The sequence below is a fragment of the Bubalus bubalis genome, chromosome 18, assembly GCF_019923935.1.
Source record: "Bubalus bubalis isolate 160015118507 breed Murrah chromosome 18, NDDB_SH_1, whole genome shotgun sequence".
Lineage (NCBI taxonomy): Eukaryota > Metazoa > Chordata > Mammalia > Artiodactyla > Bovidae > Bubalus > Bubalus bubalis.
The window spans coordinates 3,301,008-3,322,982 of NC_059174.1; the positions used below are offsets into that span (position 1 = coordinate 3,301,008).

Sequence of the window (21,975 nt, forward strand, 5' to 3'; positions counted from 1 at the left end):
AGTCCATTCTGAAGGAGATCAGCCCTGGGATTTCTTTGGAAGGAATGATGCTAAAGCTGAAACTCCAGTACTTTGGCCACCTCATGCAAAGAGTTGACTCACTGGAAAAGACTCTGATGCTGGGAGGGATTGGGGGCAGGAGGAGAAGGGGACGACAGATGATGAGATGGCTGGATGGCATCACTGACTCGATGGACGTGAGTCTGAGTGAACTCCAGGAGTTGGTGATGGACAGGGAGGCCTGGCGTGCTGCGATTCATGGGGTCGCAAAGAGTCAGACACAACTGAGCGACTCATCTGATCTGATTGACTCAGTGAGTTTGAGCGACAAAAATATGGAAGATTGGAACTCCATAGCTTCTGGGTTGAAGATACAGAATTGAAACCTATACAATATCATTAGTTATTAAGTTATAATCTTTCTACTTACTGTTGATAATAAAAGTATAAAGTTTAAAGCTATGTTTGTACAACTATTCATGTCTTTGAAAGACAAAAATGCATTTCTCTCATAATTAAAACAGGTCCTTCATACTGTTTTTCAGGTAGTGTGCATTTTCTGCCAAAATTTAACCTCGCCCCCTCCCCATTGTGCCTAATGTGTGTTGGCTAGAGTTATACATGCAAGCTGTCCCTGTGAATATTGCTGGGAAAGTGGCTGTTGTGAGACCCACACATGGTTTTATTACCCTCTCTCCCAGTGAGTTAGAGCAGTAACTTGTTATGAAGGAGCATCAAGTGAATGGAAAATCCATATCAAAGAGCATGTTCTCCTTTTATGTCGGTAAACCTGAAGTTGTTTCCTGAGTAATGAGAGAAGCAGAAGCTAGATTTTATGGGTTCAAAGGGAAAGTATAAATTTCAGATGCCTTGGCCGTAGCCACTGCAAACATGTTTATAGACCTGGACAAGAGGTGTAGGGAAGGAAATAACTTGTGGAAGAAAGAAAAAGACAGTGTTTGATGGTGAAGAAATACTGCTCTATGCAGTGTGTCCAAAGAATAAACAATGGTAAACAAAAGGCAAGGAAAGAAAATAACTGGGTTCAAGTGAGTGTGTCTGAGGAGTCCTTCGGAATGGCAATTAAGCCACAGGAGATAATGCTTAATTGTGGGTAAACTGCTTAAGCAGTTGCCCTGAGAGTAAATTCTTGGTTTCTTTTCTCTAGTTCTTATGTGAACACTCTCATTTTGTAATCCTTGGTCTCTCCTTACCTGTCCTCAGCAGAAGAACATCCAACTGCCCAGCCATAGCGAAAATAATTAGTGTCTTTGAACTGCTGTGGTTTCATGATTTTTCTAGTCTTAAGATCTTTAAATGATACATAGGGCCATCACACACATCCAGCCTTTATTCCCCTACCTAGATAATTCTTTAACTCATGGTCTTTTCTCAGTGTGGAAATCACACTTTCTAGTTTCTCTAGTACTTCCTGTTTAGGTCAGAAGGTATGTTCTGCCTCCAGTCACTTCACGCACATTCTATGATGTTGAAACTAGATAGTCTTCTGGATAGATGAGTGAATGAATTGCAGCAGGTCTGGGGAACCTCAGGAAGGCCATCCCCATCATCCAGGTGGCACACCCAGCCTGTTAGAGATCAGGCCCAGGGCCCAGGGCAAAGAGTGAGTGAGAGGACTGGCAGATAGAGATCAGGCCCAGGGCCCAGGGCAAGGAGTGAGTGAGAGGACTGGCAGAGAAGAAATGTACAGAAGTGTCACTCTTGTATGCTTATGTGCTTAATGGCAGGCCACTTAAGAGAAAAGTATGGATTCTATTTAGTAGATGGAAATAAGTTAGATAGCGCAAAACACATTAACTTAAAAAAATAAGAGTGTGCATTTTGTAATGTAAAAAATACTGAAAGTCAGAACTACTCACATCTGTAGATTTCTGCTTAGAAAATATATTAACAGGAAACATAATAAAGTGGCATGAGAGATGCAAGTGTTTATGTGGGTGAAAAACTCTGAGAGAAAACTAGGTAATAGACTCTGTCTACTCCGGGTGCAGCTCTCTCACACCACTTGTTGGGTTAGCGGGGAAAGGAAAAGCAGGAAATGTGTTATATTTACCTAAAGTATAATTGTGATTGAATCCAATATCTAATTATTAAGCAACTCCAACAGATGCCCTGGAAAAGGGAATGGCCACCCACTCTAGTATCCTTGCCTGGGGAATTCCACAGACAGAAGAGCCTGGTGGGTTACAGCCCATGGGGTCGCAAAGTGTTAGATATGACTGAGCACCTAACGCTAACAATGTGTTAACTGCTGAAATCTTGACAAGATGCATTAAATACAATCCCTGCTCTCAGATTGTTTATCAGCTAATACTGCAGCTAAGGGATCCTATTTTATGTCAGAGTTTAAAAAGAGGATAGATTCTTATTGGCCTAAAATCAAAGTAGATAAATTCTAATTCTTTGCAGAGTTTATAGTCTTAAGATTTTAATTTGATGATAGGTGAAGTTAAAATTCAAGGAAATAAGGACACTGTGAAAACCCATCAGGATTATGTCAAAAGAACACAGAGCCAACTGAAGAGGCTCTCTCTGATCAAAGATGGAAATATTTTAGCATCAATAAAGTTGGTAACTGCAGTTCTGAAACATATTAACTATATTTAAAGGAATGGATTCATGATAATTATAAAAAGAGAAAACTCTCGTTGGTCACCTAGGAGAGCTATTAAGGAATTGACTCATTATTTTGAAAACTAATAAATGTGGAGAAAACATCAAGCATTTATCCTGGTTTTCCTATGTAATCTGTACCTCAACGCGATCACATAGAAGATTAGAAGGGCTTTCTGTTTTAAGTTATATTTATGTAAATAAAGAAGAAATAGAATCAGTATATGCCCATTTTGTAATCCTAAATAAATTAATGGACCAAGTTAATAATTATATAACATTCACATTATAATATATCCATAATATAATATAATCCACCATATAATATAATATCCAAATTTATTATACTCAAGCAGTAGCAGTTGATGAAAAGGGAAATATCTCTGAGATGAACATATAACATTTCCAAAGTGTTGTTATTAAAATGATAATAATAGCATGCATGTGTTCACAAAAAGAGAGAGATTTCCTTTTAGGTACCAGCCATAAGAGAGAGCTTTTATTGGACTATCTTGCTGCCCACAACAATTATTGTTGCTGGGTAAAATATATATTTTAAAAGCTGCTTCAGGGCTTTGAAGTTCAACTCAAAACAGGCAGAAACTTGAAAAGGACTTGATTTTTGAAAGATGGAAAACAAATTCCAGGAGATCCACGTGTAGCTGACTTCCTCCTAAGAACATCATTATACTCAAGAAGAAGGGAGCCAAATTTTGCTAGGAGACAGAGGACAAAGTTCAAAGTTGCCAGAGTGGTTAGAACTTTCGGGTGGAATACCGAAAAGCAGGGTGTCAGAAGGGGAGCCCTGACTTCTGCATCCACAGTCTCCTTAAAGCCTTGCCTGATCCCTGACTTACAAGTGCTCACGATGCACCTGGCAAAAGCAGGAGCCGGGAGATGAAAATCCTGGGGACTTCATTCAGCACCTGCCTAGTTCTGGGAAGGGCACCTTTGGATTCAAGTCCTGCCATCTTAGACTTGCTAAGCACTTTGGGCTTCTAACTGAAAACCCAGAAAGGCATTGCTTTAGGAATAAACACCGTAACCAATGGCCAACTGTTACGTCCTGGGACTAAAGACAAATCCAAAATAGACCTGCCCCAGAAAAATCTGGAAGCAAGCTTTCACAGAGTCAAGGTGATCTGCCAGTAATTCAGCTCCCTGTGGAGCTGAATTTTCCCTGTAGTTCCTTCCACGCCATCCATCTCTCGCCAGACTCCCCGCCTTCCCAGCTCTTCCTACCCGCTCATGCCCTCCCCACATCCTCCTGACCCTGGACCTTCTCATAGCGGTCATCTATTCATCTTAAATATCACTTCCTCAGAGATGTCATCCCTAATCAGCAACCTAATTTGAATCTTTCTACTCAAAACTCTGATATAACCGTGTCCTTTTCCTTCAAGTTCCACTTACCATTTGTAAAAGCATCTGTTCACATGGGGATGAGTCTCATAATGTCTTTCTTTTCCTTATGATTTGAGTATCCGTGAGGCCAGAAGCCTATATGTTCACTGTTACACAGGCTTCTGCTATAGAACTTAGCACAGTAAATGTTCAGCAATTATTTGTTAAGTAGATGCATTAAGAAATATATCTGATTTGCTATGATATAAACCAAAAAAGTGAATGAATATGTAAATATCCAAGTTTATTATATTCAAGCAGTGGCAGTTGATGAAAAGGGAAAAATCTCTGAGATGAACATATGACATTTCCAAAGTTGTTATTAAAATGAAAATAATAGCATGCCTGTGTGCTCAGTCATGTCTGACTCTTTGTGACCCTGTGGACAGTAGTCTGCCGGGTTCCTCTGTCCATGGAATTTTCCAGGCAAGAATACTGGAGTGGGTTACCATTTCCTCCTCCAGAGGATCTTCCTGACCCAGGGATTGAACCCATGTCTCCTGCATCTCCTGCATTGGCAGGTGCATTCTTTACCACTAAGCCACTAAATAGCATACTCAGTAATAAATGTCAAGGCATTTTGATGTTTCCACTGGATGCCAAGATCTTCTTTGGTGTAGCATGAAAGGTTGGAATTATTCTTCACATGTTCCAAATGGGGAAACTAAGAATCTGTGAGATCACAAAAATTAAAATATTAGAAACATAAATCCAGCTTACATCCTCCCATGACACACTCCAGTGTCCTTGATGAAGTAGATGTTACCTATTTCAAGTCTATTCAAAATGTTAATTTAGATTGACATATAAATGGCCATGATGACGTTTGCTCCCATAACCCCCTGGAGTGTTATCACTGACCTTAACTCAATCATTTAAAACCATGATAGTCAAGTCAGCTTTTCCCTGTCTGCCTTCTTCCTTTTTGTTGTATTACTTTTAGTTGTTTTAAACCCGAGTCCCTTAAATCATTCTGTGTTCTTTTATGCTACCATGCAAAAATAGAACAGCTCATTTCCTGTTGATTTCTAGAGTGCTTCATCTCTCCTCTACATCTCTTTAAAGCCTAGTTCTGTAGCACAGACTCAAGTGCTTCTACGTCATGCTGTAGCTTTAATATAGTTTAACAGTGACTCAGTCTGATTAATGTGTTTTATTTATAAGGAGAAACTGGACCTCTGTTTAGTGATTCATAGGTAGTAATTTTTAAATAGAGAGGCAGTATTCAGTGTTTAAGACTGAATTCAATTTAGCCAAGAAGAGTTTGGTCCATCGCTGTTTCCACCAGTGGTAGCACTCTTTTTCTATTTGTGTTTTTTGGGTGATTCCCTAACAATTATTAGAAGACTGTCCTGTCTTTTTCAAGAATTCTTTCAGGACCATCAATAAAGTCAATTTCCTATTTTTAATGACTTGTTTTCCAGTTCATGCATTTCCTATTTCATTTTTTCTGATTTAAGTTTCTTAGTCAGCTGATCTCACCAATAATGATATGATTCAATAATAATATGGTTTAACTCACAGAATCTGTTGCTCCCTGAAACGTCTTTCAGGGACAAGTCACTACCACCTCCACAACTTTCTGCAAGTACCACCTATGATATTAATAAACAAAACAAAAATTTTGATTTCCACAGTACAATTCCATATGCAATGAGGTTGTTCACTTTCAGAGAACAGGTTTCTATAAACTACTTGTTCTTCTTGTCAGATAACCATCATGCTTTCGGCCTCAGGCTCACTCAGGAACCTGTCTGTCAGGGTTGTCTTTCAGAGATTCTATTAATGAATTAGTAGACATCAGGCAGCGCTCAGAATGTTTGTTGAGTATTTGTGGAGGCCACAAGAGGTTCTCCTTAGTTGACTCTAACATGGTAGGACCATGGCACGCCTTTGAGAAATCAAGCCCTTGGATGTGTTTTTCACTGATAAGGTAGGGAAAACATTGCTTTTGCAAGTGGCAACCCCTCACAATTGGAGAAGCCTCCAACTTCTAGAGCAGGGGTAGGGTGCAAGGGTGAGGAAACGGGACTGGGTCAAGTGGGAGATATCACCGTGAGGAGTGTGCCTGCATGTAAAATATGCAGAGGGAGGAAACCAGTTTGCTGCTTATGGAGGTGAAGCATTTCTGCCATTTAGTTAGCATCCTTCTCTGAGGCTGAGGTTCGGCTCCCCCTTCACATGTGAGAAATCATTTAGGACCCAGCTCTAATGCAGAAGTGAAGCATGAATAATCACCTCTCAGGGCCGGGTGTCCTCCCCGTTAGACTGTAAGCTCTGGGGGGAAACTGCGCTTGGTTTTATGCATCACTGTGTCTTCCACTGTGTTCGTAGAAAGGTCTCCGTAAACATGAGCTGCAGAAGGAGCACAGAATACGTTTCAGCAATTCCACTTCTGACACAACTCCCTGAAAGAAATTTAAATATTTTCTCTGAGGAAACTTTGTATTCAGTGGGAGGTTGTATTTCTGAATCACGCAAATCAAGCAGGCCATACCTGTTTCCCAGGGTCACAGGGAGAATTGATACGAGAGCAGGGCTTGCAATCTTTGTGAGTCTCTTCTTTCCTTGATTCCTGCTCTGAGAAGAATTGAGATGGAGGTATTCACTGAGGAGGGTTCAGGTCACTGACAATTGCCGTGGTGAGTCAGCTCAGGCATTTGCTGACAGACAGAGAAAAAAGCCACAGAACCCGCAGATGGCTCAAGCTCATTCTTGCTGCATAACCTGGCAATGACATTGGAAATTGAGCATTTCTTGTGCACTTCAGAAATTCATTATTTTTTAAAGAGTCCACTTAAAAAAAATAAACACACGAAATGTATTTATTAAACTATTGTTGGTATATCTCTTTCCCTGCCCAGTATTCTAATAATAAATAATAGCATTAGCTTTAGTAATTGTTCACATTTATTGAAGCCTAATTATATGCCAACAACTTCCAAAATTATGTAGATATGCATTCTTACAACAGTCCTATGAAGAATATTCTATTATTAACACAATATGTGAGTCACCTATATTTCAGCTTCAAAAAAGAATATACTCTTATTATTCCAACATTACAGTTGAAGGAATAGGGCCAAAGAGAGACAGTAACTTGCTGTGATCGAATAATGCCCTATAATCGTAAACATGTTACTATACATGACAAAGGTACTTTATAGTTGTGATTAAGTTAAGGATCTTGAGTTGGGGAGATGATCCTGAATTATCCAGGTGGACCCAATGTAATCACAGGAGTCCTTGTAAAACAGAGGTGACAGGATCAGTTAGAAAAGGAGATGTGACTATGAATGCAAACATGAGCGATGATGAGAAAGAGAAATTTGAAGTTGCTATGATGCTGGTTCTGTACATGAAGGAAGGGGCCATAAGTCAAGGACTGAAGGGGTTCCTAAAAGCTGGAAAAGGCAAGCAGAGTGACTGTCTTCTAGAGACATCAGAGGGAAAGCAGTCCCTGCCAACCCTGATTTTCAGTTCAATTCAGTTCAGTTCAGTCACGACCCCATCAATTGCAGCGCGCCAGGCCTCTCTGTGCATCACCAACTCCTGGAGTTCACTCAGACTCATGTCCATCGAGTCGGTGATGCCATCCAGCCATCTCATCCTCTGTCGTCCCCTTCTCCTCCTGCCCCCAATCCCTCCCAGCATCAGGGTCTTTTCCAATGAGTCAACTCTTCGCATGAGGTGGCCAAAGTACTGGAGTTTCAGCTTTAGCATCATTCCTTCCAAGAAATCCCAGGGCTGATCTCCTTTAGGATGGACTGGTTGGATCTCCTTGCAGTCCAAGGGACTCTCAAGAGTCTTCTCCAACACCACAGTTCAAAAGCATCAATTCTTAAGCACTAAGCTTTCTTCAGAGTCCAACTCTCACATCCATACATGACCAGTGGAAAAACCATAGCCTTGACTAGACGGACTTTTGTTGGCAAAGTAATGACTTCTGAATTCCAAAGCTGTTAGATAACAAATTTGTGTTTTCTTTTTATGGAACAAAGTGTGTTCCAGCAATGATAGAAAACTCATACACTTGCCTAAGGTAGAGTGCAGACTGAAACCCACACTGACTAGCTGTCTTAACTACTAGGCTAAGTATAATGTACTTATGAAAAATGGCTGAAAGGGCACAGGAGGTGAACATATCAGAACAATTTGAAATTTATTTATAGAAAATTAGAGTTCATGCCCTCCCCATGGTGAGCCAGCATATAATAGAGTCACATTATTAATATTGATGATAATATAATCATTAAAAATATAACCTCAGTTATAGGTCAGTCTCTTTTGGAAACAGAAGTAAAAACATTTATGTGAAATATTAGAAAATCAAATCCAGTGATGCATAAGGCTAACATATCATGCACGTTTAATTCAGGAATACAGATTTAACATTTGGTATTCCCAGGTGGTACAGTTGGTAAAGAATTCTACCAGTGCAGGAGATGCAAGAGACATGGGTTGGATCCTTGGGTGGAGAAGACTCCCTGGAGTAAGAAATGGCAACCCGCTCCAGTTTTCTTGCCTGGAAAATTCCATGGACAGGAGTCTGGCAGGCTGCCGTGCATGAGTTCACAAAGAGTTGGACATGACTCAGCACACACACACACACACACAGTCATACACAATTGAGTAATATAATTCACCATGTCAACAGAATAAAGAATAAAAATCATGTCATCTGAATTGATATAGAGTAAATATTTGATGAAATCCAGTACCTAATTCATGATGAGAACTCTTTACCAACAAGGAAACAAAAGTAGCTACTTTAATCTGTTAGAAGCTATCTACAAAGAACTTATAGCAAGTATCCTACTTAATGGTGGATTATTTCAGATTGTCCCCTGAGATCAGGAGTGAGACAAGATGCTTACTATTATCATTTCTATTCATTATTCTGTTAGAGGTCAGTGCAATAAAGCAATGAAGTAAAAACCCATTTAAAGATATAACTTTAGTTAATAAGCATACCAATGGACAAATTTGCAATTAGAGAAGCAGTTCTCTCTTACAGTCAAGTAGCATGTCTCTTCCTACATCTTTGGACAGTAGACCATTTACTGTTACAAGTGTTATTAACCGCCGACTTTCAGTTGTTCCTGTAATCCATTTTCTAATACCTCTACTTTTCCCATTTATATATTCCATTGTGTACAAAAGCTTCTTTTCCCCAAAAAAATGTTTGACAAAAGATTGGAATGTGTTATTAAATGTAAATTTAAATGTTAATATTGTTTTAGATATTAATTTAGTGCCTGTATCAAAACAAATAAGCATTGAGTTGGATTAATTTTATTAATGCTCCATACACCTGTCAGTTTCAACATGAAGAAATGCTGTTATAAATCATCTGGACTTTTTCTTTTGTGAGAATGTGTTTGCATTGCCAGTGCTCTTTTTTAAAAGAAAATTTATTGTAGTATAGCTGATTTACCATGCTGTGTTAGTTTCGGGTGTACAGAAAAGGGAATCAGTTATACATGTATATGCATATGTATTTCATATTCTTTCCCGTTTAGATTATTATGGAATATTAAGTAAACTTCCTGTGCTATACAGTAGGTCCTTATGAGTTATCTTTTATATACAGTAGTGTGTATATGTTAATCCCAACCTAATTTATCACGTCCTCTCATGTTTTCCTGTGGTAACGATAAATTTTATTTTGAGATCTATTTCTATTTTGTAAATAAATTGATTTGTATCATTTTTATTAGATTTCACATATAAGGGATATCATATGATATTTGTCTTTCTATTTCTGACTTCACTTAGTATGATAATCTCTAGGTCTATCCACGTTGCTACAAATGGCATTATTGAATTCTCTTTTTATGGCTGAGTGATACTCCATCACATATGTACCGAGTCTTCTCTATCTTCTCCTCTGGTGACGGTCATTTAGGTTGCTTCCATGTCCTGGCTGTTGTGAACAATGCTGCAATTGGGGTGCGTGTATTGTTTTGAATTATAGCTTTCTCTGGATATATACCCAGGGATGGGATTGCTGGGTCAGATGGTAGTTCTGTATTGATCCAAGTAGAGCATAAAGGTATATCAAAGGTGCATTTGATTTATTAGAGAAGGCATCCAAAGAAAATTCGAGAGACTGAGTGTATATAGGAACCTAAGAATGTTGGATTACTGTCACTAGGTTAACTACACGAATGGTTAAAATGCCCAACAGGGCAATAAAACCAAAATATTTGGGGATATATTTTCTGCCAGAATCGAAGTTATTTACATCTCTACTGGGGAGAAAAAAAAACTATAAATTAATATGTAACTTAGAGTCTGGCCCTAATCAGTAATAAATAGTAAAACTAGACATTTGTGAATTCACCTAAAATTAAGTAATCCTTAGACAGGACTCTTTTAAAAAGCTCCAGCATGACATTGAGAGGACATCAAGTTATTCCTTTGATTTATTTTCCAGTTTTTCCAGTTTTCTTGGTAGTGGTAACATCGCTTTCCAAAGAGACATCCCTCTTCCATCAGCATCCTTGGAGAAAATTTAGATTCTCCCTGTCTCTCGCTCTGTCTCTCAAAAGATTATTTTTTTCAGATAGTCCCAGATTTTTATATCATTAACTGTCTTTAATCATAGCACAGCATTTTATGATTATTACTTAAAATCATATACTTTTAATATGTCAGATAAATTCTATAAATAGCTTTTATAAATGAGCTTTCTATCTAAAGTAATACTGTTCGGAACCATCCTGAATTTCTTGTTTTATGAGAATCCTCATACATATATTGACGGATGTGATGTGAAGTTGCCCTCTACTGACGTTGTACTCACACTCTGAATTGTTTTTAGATTTTTTTTCCTGAAGGGTATTGTTCACACGGATGTGAGATCTGTGATGTGATTGTAATGAGTTTGTTGAACCCTCTACTTCGCTAACTCCTGCTTTTCAGGCCCCCTTTTTAAGGGTAGCCTCCTCCCTCCAAGTTCTCCTTCTGAGAGCTGAGTTACTGACTGCCCCTGGGGTTTCTCAGAAACCTCAGAGCTTCCTTTCAGGACAGTGGAGGAAAGACTGTGTTGGGAGAATGTCTAGCCATCTTAAAATTAAACATAATAGAACTAATTCTATTTTATGGGGACAAGTTTAGGAGTTGAAGTCTGGCAAGAGTAAGAAGATTATTGATTACCCTCTGCTTTAGCCTCAGGTTTCTAGACCTCAGAACTGAGCTTCCCCAACTATCTTAACTAAAGTGACCCCAGGCTTCTTTTAATCTTGATCAGAATGCCTCTGACAGTCTGTAATGGTTTATGAATTTACTTTTTTACATGCCACTTCTGTCTTCACTGAATATAAGTTCCTTGAGGACAAAGGCCATATTGGTGTTGGTCCATCTTTTTATCACAGCATCCATCACAGGGCCTCAAACTAGATGGCCTAAATACATGTTTATTTAGTGAATGGGTCCAATTACATAGTGTGATACCTGTGAATTAAGAACGTAATAGGTCAGAGCAAGAGAAAATGGCAAGTGGCTTCCATTTAAGAGATGAAACAGTATACCACTGCCTTAGGCATCAGTAGTCTAACACGTTTCTCACTATCCCATATTGCTGATGGACATATTCCTGGCACAAAGCTTTTGGTGCAATAAAAGGCTAATATGACCATTATAATGTAATAGCTATAGTGAAGAAGAGAGGAAAAAAGAAATAGAAGGCTGAAGTATCCCAGGCTAGTCCCTTATTGGGGAAAAAAAAAATCTCTTGGTAGCTAATTCCAAAGATAGACTTTATCTGAAATAAAATCATTATAATGATGGTTGCCTTTAAGCAATGCATTAACTCAGAGATAACTGCATTGCTCCAAATGTGTCAGCATTTAAGGCCTGTCTTATTGGAATTTTTCTTAATTTATTGTAATCTAATAATCATAGAACACATTATTTGTATTTGACACAGAGTTATGTTTGTGTCATGCACATTCATTCAGCTATATAACAAGGAATAATTGTTCGGTTAACATTCTTTCTACAGAATGCAATGTTTATTCATGTGCACTTGGTGAATGAATTCTTTATAAGCACATTAACAAGATGTGGAAAAATCAAACCTCTGAATTTCCAAAAGATAGCTGCATAAAATAGTTGAAAAAAATTTTGGGTGGTGGTGAATATAAATGGTTCACATTAAATATGATGGATAATCTGAATGAGATGCATATTTGAGCATACAAGTTGATGTAATAATTTTGTCAAATGAAACAAGATGAGTAAACTGTAACGTCGTTTTGTTGACTGGGAGAAGTCACCTAACCAGTTGAAAAATAGCTTCCTATTTTATTGGGCCTCCCTAACCTCTTCATTTATTACATAAATGCACTCTCAAGGGTAATTGCTTTTTTAAAAAAAAATCTTTGATTTGTGAAATGTAGGAAATGCTGCAGGCTTTCTGAGTATTATCAGCTCTTTTTTCTGTCACCTGTTCAGGGTGCAGCTGATTTTGACAGATGTACTGTTATGTTACTGGTATAACATGACATCTTTTTTCAGATGAACTGAATAAAAGTGATCTTGACAATGAGTAGATAAGACACTGTCAGAAAGCTGAAAAAACCTGTCAATGTCACAGTTATGACACAAACACGGCAGAACAGCTCTTATAATGTCATTAAGTGAGTATCTTTCCAACAACACCCTTGAGAAGATAGAAAATAGCATTGCTCTTAAATACTATTACTTAGCCACACACACACACAAATATAACACAAAGGTCAGTTTAATATACATTTGAGGTGGCATTTGATGAGTCTGATGTATATGTATGTATTTATATATGGATCTTTTTTATATATGGCATGTATGAAAGAATTTTGAGATTTCAAAAGTAGAAAAAGATTTCTACTTTTTCAGAAGCTAAAAAACCATTTAACTCCAGCTTTTAAGAAAGTCATTGAAAATGTTGATTATGAAATATGCAAAGTGGTTTTAGCAGTATTAATTACAACCTTTTCCCTGATGTTTTTATGGGTTAAGAAACAGTCTTTAATAACATAAGAGAAATTAGGCATACATTTCAAAATATATTTCTAGATCATGAATTTTGTAAATAGGTGGGTAAAACCTGAAATGGAATCAATCCCAGGTATCAAGAAGGAATTAGACATTTGGTGGTTTTATTTTCCATTATTATGATTGACTTGGAGCTGAACTATACATGTATGGGTATATGTATAATCCTGTCATAGATGTAGTTTTTAAATACTTTAATGAAAAGCATATTTATCCTTAGAACAACTTTTGATATCTTTGTCTAGGATCAGAGGTGGTTGATCTTGATGGAAAAAGTTGCCTTCTCTACAGATTTGATAAAAAATCTTTGAGCCCGATAAAGGATGTAATTTCTTTGAAATTTAAAACCATGCAGAGTGATGGGATTCTACTCCACCGGGAAGGACAAAATGGAGATCACATCACGCTGGAATTAAGAAGAGGAAAACTCTTTTTGCTTATTAATTCAGGTAAAACTCTTTGGATAAAGTGCTTGAAAATCTGGTCATTTAGCTATCACCATAGTAACTTTATGCTTTTATAGCTCATCTTTTTTAATGATTAAGGTACCTTGTTTCCACATTCAAGGGTTTATATGTGTATATATATATATGCCAATATTGCACTTTCATGTAAATTGCAAACTATTCAGGACCCTCATTTGATGTTTCTTACACAGTGCTGATAGAACCACTTGGTTATTTTCAAACATCTTGATGGAAGGGATGGGTCACTGAAAAATACTGAGGTAGTAAAAATAATAAGGTTGTAGCAAAGATAAAATTTTCATTGAAAATGAACATGTGATGATGGGTAATACTAATAAAGAGAATTAACAGTGGAAGAAATGACAGCAAGGTTGAGAGGATATTGTATTCAAAGTTGAGGTAAATTCAGACTAGTGTTTTGGCTGGGGTGCATGGAAGGAGATTGCAGTTGTTATGAGAGACTCTGGTCCCCACAAAAGAATGCTTTTCTCTTTTTTTCAGCTGGGAATCATGGCTCTGTTCTTTTCTCTCTCCTCTAAGGTGACGCAAAGCCGCCCTCGGCTCGTGCCCCGGTCAGGCTCACCCTGGGCAGCCTGCTGGACGACCAGCACTGGCACTCCGTGCTCGTCCAGCGCTTGGGCACACAGGTCAACTTCACAGTGGACGAGCACAGGCGGCGTTTCCGCGCCCAGGGCGAGTTCAGTTCCCTGCATCTCAATTATGAGGTGTGATGGTTATGTTTCAATTAATGCAGACTTCGTGAAGTCTAGGTGGTGTGGTCTAGGAAGGCAGTACACTCTAGAAGACCCACCTCCAGAGTCAGTCAAGGTCCTGAGGAAGTGTTCCTCTAGGTAACCTCACTCGGGTAGTCAATTTTGTGCCTATAGTACTGAGGCTTCATTTTTCTCCCCGCATGTTAATTTATCTTTATAAAGAAACATTATCTTTTTTGCCTGCAGTGTGTATGCAGGAAATCTCCCTGAAGAGATCTCCTTACCACAAGTAAATATAGACTGTGTTGCATTATTTTGGAAGTGGGGGGGCAAAAAGCACTCCTGAACAGTGCAGATTTAGAGAAAGAATGTAGCAACGAATAGCTTAACTGATTCATCAATAACCAATTCAAATGCACAAAGATCAATATATGCCAGAAATGTATATAAAATAAAATGTCATTATAATTGGTTACATTGTTAAAACCAGTCACTATGGAAATAAAGATGTATTTTTCTTCAGCAACCAATAAATATTAAAATCAGGTTTGATTAGCAACTTGTAAGAATAATCAAGCTCTATTGTCAGTGAAAACGGAATGCGTATAAACTTACTTTAAAAGCTGCATCATGATTCTTTTAAATCTCCGTTTGGAATTAACAGTATGGCAGTGCAGAGCACTGAGGCACTGGTCTGTCTGTGATGGCTGCAGCTATAGTTGCTGATCGTAAGCATTCAAGCAGATTATCAGAAAATCACTAAACAATATTATTGATGCCATTTTTCTTTCTAAGATCAGCTTCGGAGGGATTCCAGCACCTGGAAAACCAGTGTCATTCCCCCATAAACACTTTCATGGGTGTTTAGAAAATCTCTTTTACAATGGAGTGGATGTCATTGATTTGGCCAAGCGACAGGACCCACAGATGATCGTTATGGTAAGAGAGTCTTCATGTGAACAAAAAAGGGAAAACTGTGTGGCTTTCCCTCACACACAAAAAATGCTTCTTTTTGAAGTCCCACTTGACATGATATTTTAGACCTTACTCTTGTTCTTTAGAAAAAAAGTTCTCAGTTCTCAGCTTGGCAATATGCATGTACGGGATTAATTCTATGCAAAATATTTAAAATTCGCAGGTCATGATTATTTTATTTTTATATGAAGTAAAGCAGGTTCTTTTCTTGGTTCAACTGATCATTTTATTTTGTTGTGATATTATTGGTCTCAGGAGACTAATTTCTTTTCCTCTGTAATTTCCTTAATAAGATACTCCCTGACTTACTCTCCGAAGCAGAATACTGGTTTCCTGGAATCAGATAACATGCACGTATATTAGAGAAGTGGTTGGAAAAATTGTATTTTGCCACGGTCATTCATAACTAATAAAAGAAGCTAATAGGCTCTTACAAGATTGCATCTGCCAAGAGCAGTGCTGGTCAGGCTGCATGATGTTCTAATTCTATGGAAAAGTGGTGGAATTTAAATACAGCTGTATTGGTCAGGGTGCAGTCAGAGAAGCACTCTGGGTTTAGGGACAAGGGGTCTGTTTTAGGACTTGGATCTTAACAGTTGGAGGCACTGGAAAGTGGAGGTCAGCTGTCTGGAAGAAGAGATGGAGCAGAGTGGAAGAGGCAGGACACGCTGGGGTAGTCACCAGCCCCTCTGTCATCATCCTTCCCTGGACTTCATCACACAGAGCCAACCTTTTGGGGAAAGTGGCCAGCCTTTCACTTCTGACTCAGGTGTCTCGTCAGCTCCCTCTTTGGCTAACTTTTAACTGGATCCAGACAAGAAATGAGATTCTGGGAAACGTGCTTTCCAGCTTAATTCACTTGCTGATAGAAAAGCAGACACATCCAACCATTTGAATACATTTCTTTAATTGTTCAAAATTCAAAATATATAATAAAGCTCGTGTTGTGTCAGCAAAACCCAGAGCACATCACAGGATTATTTATTGCTTATAAAATATTTTATTTTTAATTCTCTGTGTGAATTGATAGTGCTTATATGAGCACACCATCCAGCAAGATTTTTTAAATAGTTTTTTTTTTAATATAAAAGGGAAAAGGATTTAGATGGAAAATAAAACTATTGTAGAGAGATAGATGTGAGTGTTTCATTGCAAAATGAGTTTCCAGAAACTGCCCATGTAGCTAACACCGGCTCTTCATTGCCAAGAGGATTTGCAGTTTGCAGAGTAGCTACCAGACAGCTGTCCAAATGCAGCTGGTAAATGTTTCCCTTTTTACCAGGTTTGCTAGTCTTATAATTGCCTTTACATTATGGGTCAGTATATTTCACTCTTCAGCTTTTGATGTTTCATTCACTGGGACAAGATATTTGTCTGCAGTGAAAGCTAGTTCACTTTTAACAGAATCACAATATAGCCAAATGGTTTTGTTTAACCTAGACCAGTATTTTAATTCCAGCTTGTCTTGTTCTAAATAAAGTGATTTCATTGACTTTTCAAATCTATATTTAGAAGGTTTGTTGAAGGTTATTTTCAGGAAAAATAAAAACATTTATCTTGATTTATGAAGCCTGTTAAGGAACATGCTAATTATTTCTAAATAGTTCAGACGTTAACATTTTTTTCTTAATCCTTAAATATGTATTTAGTGCTAACAGCAAAATAATCTTTCATGTACAATATTTTAATGAAAATTCATGCAATTCTAATGTATCTTGAAGATCTATTTAAAAACCATTAGATAAGAAATAATACATGTAAATCTGATGACAATAGCATAAAAATAAGAAAAAAAACACAATGGTTCAAAATAAGAATATAAGTAGTACATTGTACATTGTATTGTGCAATCTTAAACCTAAAAAAAAAAAAGAAAGAAAAATAGGCAGAGGTTATGAACAGACCCTTCTGATGAAAGTGAGGCCAAAGAGCAACAAACCCATGAAAAAGACTTAGATTCTTTATTAGGTAAATGCAAGATAAATAACAATGATACATCACGTGGGCGTTTTGTCCTTGAACTTATGCAAATTTAAAAGAAATGTAATACCTATTGCTGGCAAGGATGTGGGGAAAAGTGTGTCTTTGTGTACTGCTGTTGGAAATGTGGAAAATTTAACTTTTTTTGGAATTCAAGAAAGAAACTGGAAATATTTACTAAAATATGTAGATATAGTAGCTCTGTATTTAGAACCGTCTTCTGAAGAACTGAAAATACCATCACATAGAGAAGCTTATTCGTGCTTGGTTGAGAGAGGCAAAACTGTGAAACCAAGTGACAGCATACTAGTGGAAGTGGGAGAGTCAGTGGCTCGGTCATGTCCCAACTCTGCGATGTGATGGACTGTAGTTCACCAGGCTCCTCTGCCCTGGGATTCTCCAGGCAAGAATACTGGAGTGGGTAGCTGTTCCCTCCTCCCGGGGATCTTCCCAACCCAGGATCAAACCTCCGTTTCCTGCTTTGCAGGCATATTCTTTACCTCTGAGCCACTGGGAAAACCCCTTCATAAGAAAACAATTGACTGAAAATTTGACCATTCACATAGTAGAATATTGCCTAATCAATAAAAGTAGGAATTAGGCTTTCACCAGATAACTCAAAGGGATTTCCATAAGGTATTTGTTAATGATAAAATCATGGTACAGCAAACAACATAAAACATGGCTCCCATTTTTATAAAACAATGTCTAGTGTGTTGGTATATATATTCCAATATATATTTAGATATATGTGAATATACATATAACTGAACACATGCCTTAAATATGTATATGCACATACGTGTGTTTATATATTAATGTACATTTGTATATGTCAATGGTAACAGAAAATGATGAAAGAATACAGAAGGGGAACCAGTAGCTCATTGATGTTGGTTATGTTATGGAGTGGCTTTGAAGCCAAAGGCAGCAAAAGTAGGAAGGGAAAACCAAGTAAAACATAAATAAAGAATTGTTTTAAATAAATTTTGATTGAATTCAATTGCATTGAGTTAGATGCCTTTGTGAAATTTGAGAAATCGGAAGAAAACAATTTCATCCAGAAAGCCCAGGGAGAGATTTGCCTGTGTATCACTGGATTCGAAGAACCTTTAAGACATATGGCAAGGATTCCGTATCCATGTTGGTAGCAGTTTTCCCTGTTGTTTTAAACCATGGGTAATTAGATAGTTCAGATTCTATTACTAATGTGGTGTGTCATTCTTAAAGCTTTCCCTTTTCCTCTCTTCTCAGGGAAATGTGTCGTTTTCTTGTTCACAACCGCAGTCTGTGCCTGTGACTTTTCTGAGCCCCAGGAGTTACTTGGCACTGCCGGGCTCTTTCGGGGAAGACGAGATTTCTGCCACTTTTCAATTTCGAACTTGGAATAAGGCTGGGCTTCTGTTATTCACGGAGCTTCAACTGGTTTCAGGGGGTCTCCTCCTCTTTCTCAATGATGGAAAACTTAAGCTGCATCTCTACCATCTAGGAAAATTACCCAGTGACATCACAGCAGGTAATAAGTGTATTCCTGCAGGCAAAGCATATGGGTTTGAAAGATTTCATTATCTCTCTGTCCCTTCTCTGTAAAATTTTATGCTTAACCCCCAAATTAATATTTGTTTAACAAATGAATACTTGAGTTAATAAGATTATCTCTTCCTTAAAGGAACTGGATTCCAATTTTCTTTTAAATATGGCTTCAGCACTAGCAGTTCTTATTAACCAAAATGATAGTTGTAGGGGAATGGAAATTTCCTTCCATGACCCTCTTGTCCACTCCAGATAAATCAATGTATCCTGAGGAAATGCATTTTGAGAAAAATATGAAAGACTTGAAATGGATCCCAAGTTTTCTGGGTGTCTTCAATGGAAGATGAGTCTTTGTATAACACAGTTATAAGTCTTATCTGGTCTTTGAGAGATGGGGAGGGGTCTTTTGGGGATCATTATCTCTATATTATTTAGTCAGATTAACTTTGCTTGCTGCTGTAATCTGTGTGGAGTTGCATATATTTGGGGGAAAGATTTACGTGAAGTTTCTCATTCAGGAACCAAATAGAATTCTCTGTGCTTCTAGGCAATACGGTACCATTTTAATGGTTAGAAGTAATATAATTAAGGAGACTCTATGAGAGTCTGGAAAATTAATGTCTAATTTAGGTCAGTGCTTTGGGTGAGGGATATTTTTGTCTCTTCATTAAAATTATATAGTTCTTGACAAAGGATCTCCATCAAATTTTCATATATATGGAATAATACCCAAGCCAAGCAACTAGAGGTCACGCTGGGGTAAATTGCTATATCAGTTTAATAAATGATCTTTAAAAACAATTTAAAGATGCCATTGTACTACTCATCTATATTAACTACGACCAAAATTGATAGAATATGAGTGGGAGAGGAAAAAAAAGTTAAAATACAGTTGGAAACCAAATATAAGAAGCAAGTAGTATACAAATGAATATGCTGGGTCTTCGTGTTTCTTTTTTGTTGTTCGTATACCACAGTAGTTTGAATGTGGGAACTGAAACTTCAATATCAATTATAATTTTTAAGAAGTACTGTGCTGTGACTTTTTAATGTAATACTCAAATTGTGGTAGATTTGCAGGCTTGACAAAAGGAAATAAATTAATCAGTGTCATATTAATAATTAATAGGCTCCCTAAAATGAAGGCCTAAAAATATAAGCTTGCCATTAATGTGTAGTTTATTCTGATGTATCTGACATCCTCTGGGGTGGTTGTATTCATGGCCTAATTTTCAGCATCTTAGAGAAGCTGCTTCAGTGCAGTGTTATTGTACAGAGCCCCATGAAGCTAGTTCATTTCTAAACACTTTACAGGCTTGCAAATTTAATAAACTACTAGGTGTAAATCTATCTAGACCACCTCAAATGAGTTTAAAAATTAATGTTTAAATCTGCATACAATCTTACTATCTATTATGACATCATATGACTTAGTGCCCATAGCTAATAATAAGGATCCTTGACAAAATATGAATGTTAATATAGTAAAATTGTTACACTTCAGATAATAAAGTAGGACTTTACACCAAATCCCCCATTCCCATCTTTCTAGTTTCTTTTAAAATATTAATTTTTGCTAGTTTCAGCAAGAAAAGTGCATTTTGCATTTGAAAGTGGACTCTTTAAATGGTCTGGGTGTGTGGTCCATTTGTTTCTCTCATAGAGAAGACTTTCACAGGTACAGTGTTTGATAATTAAATCAGTTGTCAGGATGTATCATAATGACTGCAGAGAATCGATGACCTACTGGTGGGTTAGTATCACATTATACTAAATCATTCTATTATATGAGGATGGCTCAGTTTTTCTTTACTACTGGAGATATAAATTATTAATCTTACATATTTTCAAAACTCAAAGTTTTCAATGTCTTTTACAATGGAATAAAAATACAGTGTCCATTGTATTGAGGAAGAATGGAATTGTGCAGATGTTTGAATTATCAGGCTAAATTTTTAATGTGATGTAGAGTTTTGCAAATCATTATTTGGAATGGTTCAAAAATAGTATGTCAGTTTATGTCATTTTTGAAATATTAAAGATATTATGTTAGTCTAAATCATAAAACATATTAGCAGCCCTACAAAATCGCTTGTGACACGCAGTGTTGCCAGTCTTTGTCATCTTTATACATGACAGAGCAAAAATTATTCGATCAAGAATCTAACAAACAATTTGGTTGTATTTTCCTGCTGCTGCTGCTAAGTCGCTTCAGTGGTATCCGACTCTGTGCGACCCTATAGACGGCAGCCCACCAGGCTCCCCCGTCCCTGGGATTCTCCAGGCAAGAACACTGGAGTGGGTTGCCATTTCCTTCTCCAATGCATGAAAGTGAAAAGTGAAAGTGAAGTCGCTCAGTTGTGTCTGACTCTTCACGACCCCATGAACTGCAGCCTACCAGGCTCCTCCGTCCATGGGAGTTTCCAGGCAAGAGTACTACAAATTCTTGACTATCAAATTTGAGATTTTTGCTATGAGTTTTATATTTCTGCTATTGTTTTTGCGTAAAGGTGAAAATCAGGCTTGAAAACAAGCTTCTTGCTCCCGTGGGCAGGGCCTGGCAGATGATGGTTTTGCGTGTTTCCGTTACTGAGCTTTCTGGTTCTTGTGACCCTGGCAGAGAGGCTGCCCTCTTGATTCCCCTCACCCAGGAGAAGCCATTTTTAAAGTTCTTTCTTTCTTTAATGGAATACTCCTGTCTTTCACATTAGAACCTCATTGCTCCCTGAAAGTCCTGCTTCCACCTAACATGATTGACAGCCATGACCTCCATGTTTTCTTCTTGGCAAGAGCTATCTGGTGTCACGGACCTTTAATTCTGGTTAGTGGATATAGTTAGTGAGGATAGGAATGTCTGGCAGTTTTGGAGCACTGAAAGTTATTTGGAACAGGCAAAACCCTTTAGTCTCTCCTTGAGTAATGGCCTTTGTATAACTGCCTTTTGCTCTTTTGCAAAGAACCTACCTATACAGCTTTTTCTGCTTTACACATCCTATTCCATGGATGCTTGTTATAATCTTATGGGAGAGTGACGGCAGCTAAAGTGTCATAATATTTCTGTAGTGGTTTTAAGACTGGTCCCTGAAGATTATATACGAGGAACCGAGAGATACCTTTTTCTTCCTCCTGTATTTTGTATGTCTGTGTGTTTTGGGTCTGAGAGAGAGACAGAAGGAGAGAGAAGGAAGAGGAGGAAGAAGGGAAGAAGGGGAGGGGGGAGAAGGTTC

The 21,975-nt window shown here is 37.7% G+C and overlaps 1 protein-coding gene across 2 annotated transcripts in view; it reads left to right on the forward strand.

Moving 5' to 3' along the window:
• Window positions 1-21,975, forward strand: part of CNTNAP4 (contactin associated protein family member 4) — a 283,423-nt gene that overhangs the window by 163,381 nt on the left and 98,067 nt on the right. The window contains exons 5-8 of one of the 2 annotated variants that reach the window (XM_045163204.1): window positions 13,326-13,529; window positions 14,088-14,272; window positions 15,056-15,199; window positions 18,470-18,731. In XM_045163204.1, coding sequence (XP_045019139.1) covers window positions 13,326-13,529; window positions 14,088-14,272; window positions 15,056-15,199; window positions 18,470-18,731 — 795 coding nt within the window. Of the gene's footprint in view, window positions 1-13,325; window positions 13,530-14,087; window positions 14,273-15,055; window positions 15,200-18,469; window positions 18,732-21,975 lie in introns of those variants that run through there. The other variant, XM_045163205.1, reaches the window with a different exon arrangement.